This window comes from Nesoenas mayeri (genome assembly GCF_963082525.1).
Source record: "Nesoenas mayeri genome assembly, chromosome: 2".
NCBI lineage: Eukaryota > Metazoa > Chordata > Aves > Columbiformes > Columbidae > Nesoenas > Nesoenas mayeri.
Window position 1 is genome coordinate 78,897,054 of NC_137543.1, and position 16,853 is coordinate 78,913,906.

At 39.1% G+C, this 16,853-nt stretch overlaps 1 protein-coding gene across 1 annotated transcript in view; it reads left to right on the forward strand.

Annotated features, from left to right (window-relative positions):
- TRIO (trio Rho guanine nucleotide exchange factor) overlaps positions 1-16,853 on the forward strand; it is a 255,207-nt gene that overhangs the window by 224,143 nt on the left and 14,211 nt on the right. The window contains exons 37-48 of the mRNA XM_080338767.1: positions 1,228-1,323; positions 3,433-3,581; positions 4,296-4,362; positions 5,776-5,879; positions 6,522-6,591; positions 8,691-8,780; positions 9,411-9,503; positions 10,144-10,194; positions 10,416-10,493; positions 11,375-11,566; positions 12,506-12,683; positions 13,531-14,300. Of these exons, the coding sequence (XP_080194893.1) occupies positions 1,228-1,323; positions 3,433-3,581; positions 4,296-4,362; positions 5,776-5,879; positions 6,522-6,591; positions 8,691-8,780; positions 9,411-9,503; positions 10,144-10,194; positions 10,416-10,493; positions 11,375-11,566; positions 12,506-12,683; positions 13,531-14,300 (1,938 nt within the window). The remainder of the gene's footprint in view (positions 1-1,227; positions 1,324-3,432; positions 3,582-4,295; positions 4,363-5,775; positions 5,880-6,521; positions 6,592-8,690; positions 8,781-9,410; positions 9,504-10,143; positions 10,195-10,415; positions 10,494-11,374; positions 11,567-12,505; positions 12,684-13,530; positions 14,301-16,853) is intronic.

Here is a 16,853-nt window from a genome sequence, read left to right on the forward strand (position 1 = left end):
CTGTTCAGTAGCATCATTACACACTTCATGGATTTGCATTTGATGGCAGTTTACAAGTTGTTTGCATTTAATTTTTGGATAAGCAATATTAAAGTTTCAAGATCAGTTATGTTAATATGAAACTAATTATTTTTGCTTTTTGTTTTCTCTTTTTGTAAACTCTGATGCAGCATTATGTTGACTTGTGTTCTGTCTCTGCTTTGGCTCAGTTCCCTTATCTTTCCATTTAAAGTTGTCAGTATTTCCTTTGCTTACCCAACCCATTTTCCTTTCCGAGTAAGACGAATACAAGGCAAACTACCTAAAATCTGTATATTCTTTTTTTTGTATTGACTTATGGGAGCCTTGTTACACCCATGCTTGATTTGGGCAGAACTTCTTGTGTTAAGTCATTATATGTGCCATTTCTTTGTCCGGTTTGTTGGAGACATTTGCAGGACAGCTTTGTGCTTCATGATGTTCACTGTGCTGTTCGTAATATGAAGTAAGGTTCATATTACACTCTGTCTCCAGTTATTTAATGATAAATGTAATATGCAAACAACTCTGTTTGCAAATTACTGAGGCTGAATTTAATGGCCCTCTCCCAGAATCCTTTACTGTGAACACCTTTTACCTTCAGTTGTATCTATAAACGGGCATTTTATACCTTATGAGGCCAGAGATCTTCTGTGCTCTACACATACCATTGGGGAAAATGGATGGCACAAGGAATGGTGAGCTGAATTTCCCCTCTGAATCCAAGCAGTATACCCCAACTCCTTTAGAAAAGTAAATGCCCCTGAGTTGCTGGTGTATTTTTTCTTGGCTTAGTGATGCTTCCTTCTTTATTTCAAGTCTTTTTGGTTCCTGTTACTTTTCTGCAGTTGTTGCTTTGTTTAACCACAATAAAATATGTTAAAACTATTTGTTGTCAGTTGGGTCAGCTCAGGTGATTTTTGTAGCTATTTGTCAGGCATTATCATAGTCAGCAAGATGAAGGATATTTCGTTGATTTCTGTTGCATGTAGGAATAGGACTTTTTATCCCAGCTTTTAACTTCTGTGGGGGTTACTTAAAATTTCAAAATCCAGTTACCAAAGTTGGAAAGGATGATCTTAGTGCTATATTACACTAAGAGTTACTGTCAGGTACCTTTGTCTAACAGAGAAGTGAAGGAGGTCTCCTGATCCTTGAGCAAGTACCAAGCTAACTCTATAATTCTCCTTCCTTTGTGTCATTGCACAGACATCTTCTCGATTACTGGTGCGGCCGACCAGCTCCGAGACACCCAGTGCTGCAGAACTAGTCAGTGCAATTGAAGAGCTCGTCAAAAGTAAAATGGTGAGGCTGACTGGCAGATGCACGTGTTTAAATAAGTTGTGTCTTCAAGTCACGACTTGCTATTCAAGGAAAAGCCACATGCCCATGGTGGGCAGACAGCTTTGACTTGTAAAACTTGATGCATGTTTCAAAACTCACTTTCTGGATTGGAATACAGGTCGCTTTGTACACCCTATTTTGTGAAAGCATTTACTGAATAGGTAAATGGCTGTGTAGAGAAGCAAAAAAACCCAACTCAATAAGTATGAGGGAGAGGAGAATACAGAAAATGTATTTCCTATTATTAAAAAAGAAAATGTCCTGTTAGTAAAAAGAATGCTAAGACCCAGGATTACCCTCATTTGCCTGATAGGCCTTTGCAAGAAGAGTCTCTGGGACTGAATTTACATCAAATCTTGCAGAGTTCAACAGTAAAGCAGATAACCCTCACACAGAGACATTTATTCTATCTAGCCATTTTTTAGGCAACATAATGAAGAAATAAGTAAAAGAGTAAAAGGATTGTCTTGTATGTTAGTGGCTCCTTTCTTGCTTTGAGGTGGTTGCTAACAAATGAAGTAAGAGGAATTTGTGTCAACTTGTTACATTTCTCTGTTTTAAAATGTCTATGTTTCTGAAGATGCTCATCAACAAAGAATAGGGAGTATGGGCGATACCAGCAAGTCCCTCCTTCATATTCAAAATCTGACTTGACTTAGTCCTTGAAAACCTGCTCTAGATTACTGTGTTTTAAAAAGGAGATTGGACTATATGTTCTCAGAGGTCCCTCAGCAATTCTGTAATTCACTCAAAACCTTTAAGTTTGGCTTTTGCAGCATAGACCCTGTTGGGCTTAGTAGAAGTGCTACTGTGAAAACTCTACAGAGAATTGCGGCATGGCAGCCCCATGTTACCAGAGGCTGAAATTTCCCTAAATTTAAGCAGCTTGGAATTTCAGAATGAGAAATTTGAATTTCCATTTTCCTCATTTAGAAAGACTTACACTTCACTTATATTACTGCAAGAAATTATTTCTGTACTCTCTTAGAGTATTAACTGATTTTTACTTCTATTGTACCAAGAGGATGAATAAGAAATAATCTGTGGGAAAATTCAAAGCAGCCTTTTGTAAATGGAAAGTATGAGAATTCATGTGTGTTTAAGGCAGGCTAGCAGTGGATATAACTTCATGATCTATGCATATAGTCCCTGGTGGAGATGTTCTCATTTCAGAATTTAAGCCAAGGGTCAACTTCTCCTGGTTTTGGAGCTAGTGACATCATTAGTGGGTTTTTACTTTTTGTAGGGAAACAAAAAAGATTACAGCTGAACCCCACCCTGGTGAGGTAAATGTGTCTTGTATTAAAGCCTGTATCACATTCAAGGAAAAAGTGATACGTAACTGTAGCTTGATCCAAGATTATGAGCTTGAATTAAAGAAGTCCAATAAATGCTTCATGGAAGTGTGTTTGTATTATTCCTCCCATGGTTTCTCCATCCTTTTTACAAACAGAAGACTCTGGAGTCCATGCAAGGGAGAAAGTGTATCTGACAGAAGAGACAGGGACTCTTTCCTTGGATCTGAACTGTCATGAAGCTCAAAAGTAACACTGACTGTAGAACTCATTATTTTTCAGTGAGTCAGTATTTTGGCTAGTTAATTTGATAAACAAAATGTCTGACAAAGAATGCCACTTCCGTTGTAATAAAAAATGTACCATCTAAAGAATCTGCTTTAAAGACATCCATATACCAGAACTAAAGTATGACACATAGAATGTGATCCCCAGCAAGGAAGTTCACATCTGTGTAGCTTCCACCATAGAGGTACTTACATCCTGAGCAGGATAGTCTGATTTTTCACTCTTGCTACTTAAACCAACTGAACTCCTTTCTTTTCCTGTGAAGGAAAAGCTGACGTATCTCAAATGTGCTTCTATAAGGTTAGGTTATCTCTCCTGGAAAGCCAAGTTCTTGGCTGGTTTCCTGGAAGCTTGAGACCATGTCGAGCCAAGTTATATTGCAGTAATTGATCTCCCATAGGTTCCCACATACAGCTGCATGTAAATGTGTCCTGTGAATAAAGGGTAAATAAACCATTGTTGCTGTCTATCTTTAACACCTTTTCAGGCCCTGGAAGACCGTCCAAGTTCCTTATTGGTAGATCAAGGTGACAGCAGCAGTCCATCCTTCAACCCTTCAGATAACTCCCTTCTCTCCTCCTCGTCACCCATAGATGAGATGGAAGAAAGGAAATCCAGCTCCTTAAAAAGACGACAGTAAGACCACATTTTCAGTCCTCTTTTAACAATGTTTTGAAGAGATAGATTAAATGTTTTCACAATGTTTATTTTGAACTGGCAGCAGAAACTGTTAATCTGGAAGGGGTAGGACTTGTGTTACATGTCAAGCATGCAGTCACATTATACAAAGAAAAAGATTCTTAAACAAGCACAGTTTCAATTTCCTTTGATTTTTCATTTTAGTTATACCTGTGTTTGATTTTTGTCACATGTCAGTCTCAGCAAGAAGCTGCTGATCTTTAAATGTTTAGAGGGTGATTAGGCTTCAAAAACCTGGTCATTCCCCTTGTTCTGTTCCATCACACTCTTAATTTCTGTTACCATGGTAGAACAAAAACATGCCTGGTTTCAAAGTTATTTAAATCTGTTGGTAGAAATAACAGTTCCTATACTTAAGAGTCTCCAGACCAGAGACATAGTAGCATTTATTTTAAACAATGGTTAAATGTTTAATTTTAATGACATGTATAAGAAAACATCTGACTTCAGCTAAACAGAAATAAGCCTGCTCTGCTTCCAAAGTCAAAGCAGCATCTTGCTTAGAAAGAATGTGCATTGATTCTTCTGTTCCAGCTCTGCTTATCAAACATAAGTGACTGCAAATGTGAAAAGCTGTGTGCCATTAACCCTCTTTAAGAATGTTTCATTTTTTAAATGAAATATGTGTTCACCATTTTCTTTCCATTGTAGCTATGTCTTACAGGAATTAGTGGAGACAGAGCGAGATTATGTACGAGATCTGGGCTATGTGGTTGAGGTATGGTGGTTTTCAATCTATTGATCTTGTTAATGTGGTACCAACCGGCTATGTAGCTTGAACCTCACAGTTTTTTCAAGACAAAACACAGGATGAAACTGAAAATGTGAATGTTTCCATTCTGAGATTTCCCTCCTGCAGGGTTTTAATAGATTAGAAATACCGCAGCAGATGCCATTCGTCTTTTTCCTGTTGTTATTGTGTGCACCTTATTGTTCTGAGGAGTGTAGTTAGTAATTTTTTAACATCACTGCCTCTGGTCTAATAGTATCTTAGACTAGATGGTTTTGTTTAGCACAACTAAATTCAAGAAAACATTGTAACTCAGCAGGTAGAGGAACTATCCAGGATCTGAAAGACTTGCTTCCTCTCCTACTGCTCAGCTTCTCTTAGACTTCCTAGTTTCCCATTGTGTAAAATGAGATAACGTCACACATCTCTCTTTAGTCTTCACCTGCAAACAAAATACATTTGGAAGAGTAGAGAGAATGAGCATTACAGTGAATTTCAACCTAAGAAATTTCAATTCTTAAACTCTGGGAGGGATCAACATTGTGATAGTCTTTTTATAACATTTAAAGGATGCATTAGAAGGCTATGAACACATGTATTTTTGTAAATAACAAAACAATTCCTGCTGAAAATGCTAGACATCATAAATTTTGCAAACTAAAACTCAACTTTGCTAATTAAGAATAGAAATATTAGGAAAAAATGGAAGGAATGGAGAGGCATGAACATTACAAAATTTAAAAACACTGATGGGTCTAACTATGTGATACATTTGCACAGTGAGACAAGTTGATAGATACACCAAAAATGAGAAGATGAGACTATAGGAAAATGTAAAGGAACTTCATTGCAGCCAGAATGCTTGCTAATAGAATGGATGTTCCATTTTTTTGGTGTTTGGTTTGTTCATACCACAAGCAGTAAGTAGTCCATGCAGTGCAGTCCCATATGCAGTGCAGCTGCTTCATTCCCCAGCACACTTTGGTGTAGGGTTAGTGTGGATGACTGGAGTAAGGAGCACAGAAGCCAATTCAGTGTGTCTGACTTGGACTTGGTAACAGCCCTACCTGGCAAAGCTTCGCAGCTGCTTCAGGCAAGAAGGAAAAGGGCTGTAGAAGGCTCTATGCTTTGAGCCTGCTCATGTAGGCTAAATTAGATATGGGGAATTCATCTTTCTAGCACTGGGCAGTGTTGTGTGGACAACCTCGAGCCAATTTGTGATATTTTGTGTCTATGCTCTATATTATGCTTTACTATAGAGCAGTTTTTGGTTTGTGGTTGTGTCCCAGGCAAGCTGTTGTCATGGGCAATTTGGGAAACTTCTGGGAAAAGGGGGATTAAAAGACAGCTCACCTCTTTTAAGTTAAAATGTTCACAGTGTATTTCCTTGATCTGTTACAGGGTTATATGGCGCTTATGAAGGAAGATGGTGTACCCGATGACATGAAAGGCAAAGACAAGATTGTATTTGGAAACATTCACCAGATTTATGACTGGCACAGAGAGTACGTATTGACTTGAAAATCACTTGCTGAACAATTCTACCTAAAAAATCCTAGATTGGCTTTAAGAAATGATTTTTTTTTAAAATCCAAGTATTCATACACAAGGTAAATACAGTTGCTCTTGTGCTTTGAGTTGTAGATACTGTACATTCAGCTTACAAGTGTTGATATGAAGATTTCCTTTAAACATGGATACATGTATACCAAGTGCTTCAACTCAGAATCTATAGTATTATGTACAGAAGGTGCTATGTTGTTTGAGGCTTTGTTTTCAAAAATGTCATATTTAAGAATGCAGTCTAAAGAATTCATTAGGGTTTTGCATGCCAGTATGAGCCCCTCAGGCATTCAGACTAGGAAGGAAAAAAGTTTCAATCAATATAAGAAATGAGAAAATCTTATTAATGAATCCCAACATTTTTTAATTTTAGCATGGATTCAGTGTGTCCTTTAGGAAATCTGTATTAAAATATTACACTGTTAACATTGCTATTTTGGACATACATTAGTATCCAGAGCTGCTGATACAGGACACAAAGTGGACCTTGCAGTAAGACTTGATTGCCTTGCAGTCACCTGTTGCAATAGTGTGTGCTATCAGAAAAAAAGAAAAAACAACGTACTTTTCCTGTTTATGTTCAGCTTCTTTTTAGGAGAGTTGGAGAAGTGCCTTGAAGATCCAGAAAAGCTGGGATCCCTGTTTGTTAAGCATGTAAGTGCAAACATTATATTTTGCAAAGCCCTATTCCTGCTGCTGACCAACATGTTTGAATATGAAGAATTTATAGTACAACACAATTAAGAAAGTGCTGTAAAATATTCCTCACTGTAAGAGGTGGAGAGCTAGATTTTAAGAGCTTACAGGGAGACTAAGTAAATAATCTAGTTTTTCTTGCCCGTGTTATGCTGCGGAGAGGAAATATGAATGTGGACCCTGTCTCTCAATTCAGTTCTGTGCGAGGAAATTGTTCATTTCATATGACCAGATACACCCATCTTCTAATCCCAGGTATCCATGCACTAACATGGAACATAGGAACCAAAAATAGGAAAGCAGCTCATTCTTCCTACTGGTTTCTGTGCATTCCAGTTCTGTATGCTTTCCTTTTCTCAGAATCACAGCAGTGGCTGATATTCCTCCCTCTTCACTTGTGGAAGGAATTGAGAGTGCCAGAAATTAATGATGTTTAATTTCAGTCCAACACAGTACCCTTTATAGCTTTATCCAAGTCCCCGTATTTATACTTTTCATTTATTTTTAAAAGGAATGACAATGTGATACATGTGGATATTATAACACTTCAGAAAGAAATCAAATTAATGAGTTATATAGAAACTGGATATCAAACTGCAGGTTACGTCAGACATGCCACTCATCAGTCATTTTGGTGTCTGTGTAGAAATGCAATTTAATATCTGTTTGAGATGAGGTCTCAAAGTACTCCAAATCACGCAGGACAGTAGAAGAGAAACTTGCCAGCTAAATATGATAGTTTGCACAAGTGTGCAAAGACTGAAGACAGACTGGATTAAAGCAGATTTAATGGGTTTCAGATTTTCCATGCAGTCTGTGTTTGAAGTCAATACCAGGGTAGCAAAAAAGCACACAACCAAACATTAATGGAACAGTAACACTGGAAGCCAGGCATAATTCCTAGACGAATTATGAGGAATGAGCTGTTTCATTTCTGAGGGATTATTATTATTTAAAAAGGAAAAAAAAAAAAAAAAAAAAAACAGGCCTGGACAAGGGGAGAATTCTGGCACACCAGTAAAATGGGAAACCTGGAGGGAGTGACTCTCCCTGTTTCTGATTGCTGTTTTACTTTCTCCTGGTATATTTGTAACTTAGATGTCTTTGTAAGACATCCTTACCACTCCAGATGGAAAGGCAAGCTGTGATGCTATTATAACATCCTCTGGCAAGAACACGACAATTCAGTTCCTGCTCTTAATCTATGTTCTGTGTCCTTTTTAATCTCCATCTTATTTCTTCCTTTTTTGCATTCTATTTGGCTTAACTGGTCAGTGCTCTGTGAGTCTCTGAGCAGCAAAGCCTCTAACAGCAAACTGATGCTAGCAAAATGATAAGGGAGATTTTGGGGTAGGTAATAGGTGCATATGGTACATCTGTGTTACTTAACCAGCAAGGCTGGTAGTCAAGAATTATTCTTAAAGGCAGAAGTTATGCTCTCTTTTTCTTTGTCACCTTGGTGTTAAAAAGCACATGCACAAAATACAGAATCAGGGTTAAAAAATATGAGCACCACCATTTCCATGCTACAACCACTATTTCCGGGCTGTGTCACATACAACTCCACTCAAACTCCAATAGGACAGCTAATACTAAATAGAAGATTGAGAGATTTCTCCTAGCTGCTCTGTACTGCTCTCAGGAGGTCATTATTCTAATATATTAGAACAGTAATCAGAGTATTAAAATCAAATACAAATATTATATTTCAAAGGCTCCATCCATTGCTCTTGCTAAAAGAAAAATAAAACAGTTTTCCTGCTTTATTTTACTATGGGACCTGCTGAGTTATCATCTCTAAACACCTGTTGTTCAGGAGTATTTATAACTATGCCAATTTTTTACTTATGTTGCCTTTCTAAAAACATCATGATCTTCACAAATAAGTGTGTTTTCAGGTCTGTAATTTCTGCATATGTAGCTGCTTCTTTCCCTCAAAAGGAACTATTTAAGTTCATGCTTTTGAGCAGCTGTACTTCTTAAAATAATACTCCATTTCAATCTGGCGTGCTTTTTTCTTGATGATGATGTATCATTCTGTTTCTTTGTTCTTCTAGGAGAGAAGGTTGCACATGTACATAGTTTACTGCCAAAACAAACCAAAGTCTGAGCACATTGTCTCAGAATACATTGATACGTTTTTTGAGGTAAGTTTCTGAGAGAGGATATATATAAGTTGAAGGGTGTGTACAAATCATAAGCATTATCAGATCTGTTGGCAAAAAAAATGGCAGCACATATCATTGTTACTATTTTAAATTATAATTTCTTGCCATATCTGTTACGATTTCTCAAGTCTGATACAGGCTTCTAGAGATGTGTTAATTTATGGGGAAAAATACTAAATTTTAGGTATACATATACCTAAATTTTAGATATACAGTTATACAATTAAGTAGCAGAGTCTCATCTTTACTAGCTCACAGGCAGTAACAGTGCATATTATATGAAATTACAATTTTGGATGAGTGAAGATCACTGTCGAAAATAGACTATATACAACCTGTGATTGAAATATAACTTTTCATTATACAATCTCTTCAAAAAAATATATGGAAGATGCTGGGGGGAAATGCTTTGGAAACAAACCTGATACAGATAGGGGAAGGTTTCTGGCTTTTGCTAACTGAAGGTTAGGTTCTACTCTGATTTTTGCCAATTTCTGCTCTGATAGCCATTAATAGTGATATATCCTGCTATGTTTTTAACTCGACAAAACAGAACAAAGTTGTTTCTAACTGAACAAACAAACAAAAATGCTTGTTTTACAACTTCAGGATCTAAAGCAACGCCTGGGCCACAGACTTCAGCTCACGGACTTGCTAATAAAACCTGTGCAGAGAATTATGAAATACCAGCTGTTACTAAAGGTAAAGTGATGTTCAGATAAATTATTTAATGTATGTGTTAATGGATATGTTTTCTTTTTTAAATATTGCTGATGATTTGCTGCCCTTCTGCCAAACAGAACCCAGTTTTGTAAGCAAAGTAGTATGATTATTTTCTGAGCATATTCAGATAGTTATAAAAATTGCAGTAAGCAGATTGGGCGGAATTTTGCCTTTTTTCTTTTTTGACAGTTAAAGATGAGAGAAACTTCAGTCAGTGGCATGAAGATGTTCAGAATTTGTACCCATGTCATAGGAAGGGGATAGGGATCTCTCAACTATTTTCAGATGTAAATGTGATATGAGTTGTTGGGACTCATTCCAACTTTTCTAGTTACATCTGCAACCTTTATAATATCATATAAATGTTTACTGAAGAGTCACCCTGTGTATCACAGAGGTCATTGCTTTATTGCATCTTCTTGTATAATCTAAATCAAAAATAGTTAATAAATCTTTAAGAGGGTGAAAGCAATGCAGCAAGAAACTTTAAAAATCATTTTTCTTTGTGTCTTCTGCAGTCTGTCATCCTCTGACAGGGTAGCAAATGCAGATTTTGTAAGATTTCTCATTGTTGATTAATGAGAAAAGAACTTCATATTATTGTTTTTTCCTTTTTCAGGACTTCCTCAAATACTCTAAAAAAGCTAACCTCGACACAACAGAACTAGAGGTACTTGAGACATTTTCTCTTAGTGATTTGGATGCTCTTTACTCAAAACTTCTACTTGTATTGACAGAGTTGCTTTCCTTTTCTGATATTCTTGAGAATGTGATTATAAGTGTTTACTTTTCACATTTCTGTATTAAAGCAACCATAGGAAATGAAACAAAATTTTATCCTGCTAACTCATTTGGAAAATAAAGCTTTGACTTTTTATTTGTTTTGAACAGAGAGCTGTAGAGGTCATGTGTATAGTACCAAAACGATGTAATGACATGATGAATGTTGGCCGCCTGCAAGGATTTGATGTAAGTTGGCTGAGGTTTTGCTTGGAGTTTTTGTCAGATTCTCCAGAAATTAACAGTTAATGCTGTGGGGAGAGTTGAGGGGAGAAGTGAGGTTGGGTGCTCTGTCACTGTTTGGTTAGCTGGTGCAAAAAGCAGTGAATGAAGAGTCAAGTCTTAGCCCTGCCAAGGACTTCTTCCTGGGAAGCTTTGCCTGTTGTGTCAGCCACACTAGGTAAGTCCTCCTGCAAATCTCAGAAGCACTGATGTTATTACAGTTCCCTTGTTGATTAATGACTTTCCAAATAGTGAAGTAATCGGTTATCAGCAGGCGAACACACCTGACTTTCAGCAGTGTAGGCAAAGGAGGAGTTGCTATGGTCAGCAGAGTACCTGAGGCAACTGTAGCCCATTTCCTTGTTTTGCTAAGTCTAGAAGAGACGGAAGTTGGCTATTGAAGTGGTGTGCATTAGCCAGGCTAAAGTCACAAGCTCTACTTGCAAAGCCCCTCCTGCTCTGTGATGCAGGCATGAACTTGAATTCTTCCTCTTTTCAGCACTCTGGAAGACATTAGAAGAATATATGAGTTCCTGTGTTGGGGGTGGCAGGAAAGGAGTTATTGAGACTAGAAAGATGAAGTGTTAGTAAGCCTCAAACTACAGTATGGATTGAAAAAGGGTGGGGTGGATTTTTGGGTGTTTTTTCTTGAATCTATTTGGGTTTTTTTTTAAGAAAAGGCATAAGGATGTCTTGTGTATAACAAGATCAGTGAATGTATAATGATCAGTGACACTCGGAAACTGGGAAATACACAAAACTACTTTGGCACGAGCATCTGCTCAAAAACATTGAGGAAAAAAATTAAGAACTGCACTAAATGTATTTTTGCTTGCCTCTGTGTTTAGGGTAAAATTGTAGCCCAGGGTAAGCTCCTGCTCCAGGACACATTCTTGGTTACAGACCAGGACACGGGACTTCTGCCACGATGCAAGGAGAGACGAGTCTTCCTGTTTGAGCAGATTGTCATTTTCAGTGAGCTGCTAGATAAAAAGAAAGGTTTCTCCATGCCCGGATTCTTGTTTAAAAACAGCATCAAGGTAACTGTTGTGTGTGAGTCTTTGCGTCCCCTGCACAAACTCTGCTAAGGTAACAGTTTCTGATTCAGTGTGGAGTCACTAGTGACATCTAGATGTGCAGTCATAAAGTATGGGGAGGTGTCAGTCATTTTTTGAAATTACTTCCTACTGAATTTGTGCTCGCTCTGATGATAAATGGAAATCTTTGGATCCCAGCACTCCGATGCTTCCCATGTGAAGCATACCAAAACTGGTGTTCTTGTATGAAGCTGGAAAAGCAGTCACAAAGAGTTTAGTCTTCAGCTCTGTGCTGTGTGTACATGACATTGCAAATAAAGATAACTCTTTACATAGTTTCAGCTGAAATAAGTTCAAATATCTGTAATATCTGTAAGTAGTGCCACCTCCTTTGACATGTTAACACTTCTGCAAGCAAATCCCTTAAACAAAAAAGTGTTTGTTCCCCACTTCAAGCCTTCTCTGAAACAAAAGCTGCTGATCTTAGTGCCCACCAGCCCTCCTGGTGCAGTGTTTTGCATGGACCTTGGTTCTTTTAATTTGTCCCAGTACTCTGCATGTCACCTGAGCATCTTGTTCAGCACTGGCTGAACAGTCTGTTTTAGGGCATTGCTGTCTCTGCAGCAAAAGCCTTCAGTGTGGGGCAGTGGTAGAGCTCCACAGTGGACGCAGGGTTTTAAAGAACACGGAGAGTTAAGGCCGATGGAGAACATTGGGCCATACTGACCACTGAGAGGTTATCCAGGCACAGTGTATCAGTAAGCTAATTAGTGTTACACACTAATCTGTAGTTTGCTGTAATCCTTCATTTAATGGTATTATTTTACTAAAGGAAAGTAGGATCATCATTTGAAGATCTGACTCTGAGCTCCTACGTAAGAGATTTTAGAGGTATGTTTCTCATAAAATACATGGAGTAAACTCTCTCTTTTTTTCATGAAGGTGAGTTGCCTTTCCCTGGAGGAAAATGTGGACAGCGATCCATGTAAATTTGCACTAACATCAAGAACGGGCGATGTCACGGAGACCTTTATTTTGCATTCTGCCAGTCCAGGAGTCCGCCAGTTATGGATACATGAAATTAACCAAATTTTGGAAAACCAGCGCAACTTTTTAAACGGTAAATTATTTCCTCTTGCCAAATGTTCGTAATTTACTTTTCTCTCATCAGTTGTTTCTTGGCTTTGAAATGTTTTGCAAGCTTCCTTTTTTTCTGAGCTAATACAGAACAGTTGGAGGATATGTGCCTCATTTCTGCTTCAGAACAGATGCTAGTATTTATTATAAGAGTGGTAGTCTGAATTTACATGGTGTTCTCTTGGTGAAATATTCCAAATGTTTTGTAGGAGTGAATCAAGATTGTCACCATCCGTTGAGGTGGAGAGCTTGTGTTACCCCTTTTAAGCAAATGCAAGTCTTTAAAGGCTAAACCCAATGGGAATTTTAAGCATCTATTCAGAGTATGTTTTGCTTGTGTTATTTTGATGGCCATTGTTGTCACATCTTTCTGTGGCAACAACATTAAGATTCTGCAGGAGATCAGTAGAAGATGGTCGTGTCTGCTGTGACACTGGAAGGTTCTTGCTATATTTTTGTATGCATCAGCTGTTGCACCATTCTAGACTTTTTCTTTTAAAGAGTTTTAGTGGGTGAAAGAACAAGCTGAGAAATCGGAGTCACACCTCTTTTTTCCCAGCTTGGCTGCTGACTGATAATGTGATCCTAGAGGAAAAGACTTCTCCCTGGTTTCACATTTTTCTTCTTTAAGTGAGGTACATATAGCAGGTCATTAAGGTGTGATACAGAAAAGTGGCTTGAGGTCTACAGCATGACCTGCATTGCTAAGGGAATATATCTTATTTGAACAGGACTCCCCTTATGTCAGTAAACATGCCTGTTTTAAACTGTTCCTGTCCCCTTTCCTGCCCTCTTTTCCCTGATTGCCTCCCCTCCTGCCCCCCGTGCAGCCTTGACGTCCCCAATCGAGTACCAGAGGAACCACGGCAGCGGTGGAGGCGGCAGCGGGAGCAGCGGCGGTAACAGCAGCGGCCCCAGCAGCTGCAGTGGCATCCCCAGCTCCAGCCGCAGCCGGCCGTCCCGGATCCCCCAGCCTGTCAGACACCATTCCCCAGTCCTGGTCTCCTCTGCAGCCTCGGCCCAAGCAGAGGCAGACAAGATGTCAGGTATGTCCATTCACAATCTCTCCCTGCCACACTACACCACCTCCTTAGAAACTGGCCTGAGCCAGCCAGACAGGCACCCTCCCAATGCAGAAGCGGACGGTCCTCAGAGAGAAGCTGAGCAGATTCCCAAGATGAAAGTTATTGAGAGTCCCAGGAAGACAGCGGGAAACATTTCTGGCTCAGCTGACGGAGCCCAGAAAGACTCACGTGGAAGCTCAGAGGACAGTCGCTCAAGAAACAGCATAGGATCACTGACGCTTGGGAAGCCAAGGCCAGGAGCCATCTCACCAATGAACTCTCCTCTCTCCACGACTTTCCCTTCTCCTTTTGGCAAAGAAACCTTTCCACCCAGCAGCCCCCTGCAGAAGGGCTCCTTTTGGAGCTCCATCCCAGCATCCCCTGCCAGCCGCCCTGGCTCCTTCACTTTCCCTGGGGACAATGACTCCCTCCAGCGGCAGGTCCACCGCCACTCTTCACACAGCAAGGACACAGACCGCATGAGCACTTGCTCCTCGACCAGCGAGCAGTCAGTTCACTCCACCCAGAGTAATGGGGTAAGAGCGGAGCACCTCTGTCCTGCGAGCTCTTCTAAAACTTTCCCACGCTCCCTTTCTGTGCGTTACCATCACTCTCCGTACTAACTTCTGGCTCTCCGGTGCTGTACTGCTCTGAAATAATCAACTGTTCGAATATCTTCTGCACAAAAAAAAATCTACCTCTCTGTGTATGTATACATACAAACATGGCTATGTATACAGCCACAAAAGCGACTGCTAACATTAGATGCAATTTCCGCCTCTGCTGAAAACATAGATCACTAGGCTGATACTTACTAACTTGCTCTCCTTGCTTTTTTGGTCTCTAATTTGAAGGCACATAATTAACATGCTGAAGCGTGGCAGCCAGAGCACCTTGGGTTATGCATTGCGGCCAGCACTTGAATCTGACTTGGAGAATTTGGCAGATTGCCTTGGGGCTTTTTTTCCCTTTCACGCACAAATCCACCATCATTGTCCTGTTGAGGTTTAACTCCGTGGAGACATCTACAGTACGTTCCCTGGGCTGCTTGATTTTCAGTTGTTATTAATTTGTTTTTTCCCCCCCTCTCCTTTCAGCCTTAGTCGATGTACAACATTCTCTTTTTAAATCCTGTGTCTGGTCAAGGAAGCATCCTGCAATGCACTCAAAATAGGCCAGCGAAACCTAGCTAAAGTAATCCTCCTTCTACTGCAACCAAAACAAATAGCGGCTCCACTTGTCTTTTCTGCCTTGTAAGAAGAACTGGTTTAGGGCATCTGGAGATTCAGCCTTTCAGTGTGCGCTTGGTGTGTTTGTGCAGAAAGCTGGGGTATCAACAGAAGCCACATTCTCTGTAATAATGTCCACCAGAAAATGCAACACAGCAATCACAGGGGCATGTGCAAATTCTAAAGGAAAAGTTTCAAGGCATTTGCCGTGGATGTGGTGGGCAGGCTATGGTGCCTTTCTTCTTAAACTCACATTTGATTTTTCTCTCACTAAGTGTTATGTTCACAAATGTTTGTTTTTCCTCTCTGTCTCACAAATCATATGCAATACCAATTTGGCAAATCACCTAACTTGCCGGACCTTTTTTAAATGCATGCATCTCTTTATAGAAGTGTTTAACACACAGAGCTTTCTTGACTTCGTAGTTCTTACACTTTTATAACAGCTTCAGAAAAAAAGAAATTATGCTTTGCATGTTTTGTGTTTTATCCCAGTCTTCTTTCAGCTTTTCATTTGGTTTAGCTCTGTCTTGTGTTTATCTTCAGTCTAGCAAAATATGATGATAATATAATATCTGGAATAACTCGAGTATTTAGCAATTACTGCACAGCATGTGGTTCAAGATGGTGGTACTTTTTATATGCAGAGAAGACTTGCATAGTATTAATTGGTGTTTTTCCATAAAAAAAGAGAGAGGTAGAGGCAGGATGGCACTGAGTTTTCAAAACTTTTGAGTTTTGATACTGTCACAGCAAAAATACCATTACTTGTTTTTATCTTACTGTAAAATGTTCTATCAGAATGCATGCCTTCTGTTTCACAACTGTTTGTTTTAGTTTGGTAATTGAGATGAGTCATAATTTTTCATTTATAACCTCATTTCTAGGCCAAACTGTAGACGAGGGGTGTCAAACTCATTTTCACTGGGGGACACATCAGCCTCACAGTTGTCTTCAAAGGGCAGTTACAGTAGGAGTAGTTACATTTATCCAGTCCTAAAACTACATTTGGCCCTTTGAAGGCAACCGGGAGGCTGATCTGGCCCCTGGTAAAAATGAGTTTGACACCCCTGCTCTAGACCATACAGGATTTCACACCACATTCAACAGGCTAGGGAATGGGTTGTGAAGGTTTATTTTGATTTAACCATTTGTGTGTGTATTTACATGCATATGTGGTTGAAGTTGGTTACCTATGGAAAAGTTACTTCTAAGAAGAAGAAAAAGGTATTTGTTTTGCTAGTATTTCAGAAATATGGGAGGAATTTTTTTGTATTTTGATTGTAAATCCTCCTGAGGTCAGTGATGACCAGCAGAAGCTGCAGTAGAAAGACATTAACTGTGCAACAATAATTACTTCCTTGCAAGGCAAAAGAAAAGGCTGTCTTTCTGTGGTGAGAATAAATTCTGATATAAACACATTCACAAGAACATTTGTCACTTAGTAGTTACCAGACACTTGTTTATTTAACAGATTTGCCTGTCCTTGTTGAAAATAAGAAATATTCAGAGTATAGTATGATCCTTCAAGACTTAACTATTAAAAATAAATGTTATGTTACAGGAAGGTCAGTCCTGCAGTTATACAAATTCAGCTACATGCTAAGAAATAGTATGTTCAGGAGCAGTGCCTGGGGTGAGGTTGGGGCATAGGCTGATTTTGCAGCTTCAGCCTTCCCTTCTTTTGCTCCTGTAAGTCTACCAGAAGGAGTTTTTCAAAGCATCTTTCTCTGAATAGAGCTGTTTTTCATCTAGTAAAACAATCTAGTGATTTGTAATCTTAAGTTAAATAGTGATTGAAAACGAAATTGGTTTTATTGGTTCTGCTGTTCCCAGTTTGCCTCAGTCATGGAAGGGGCT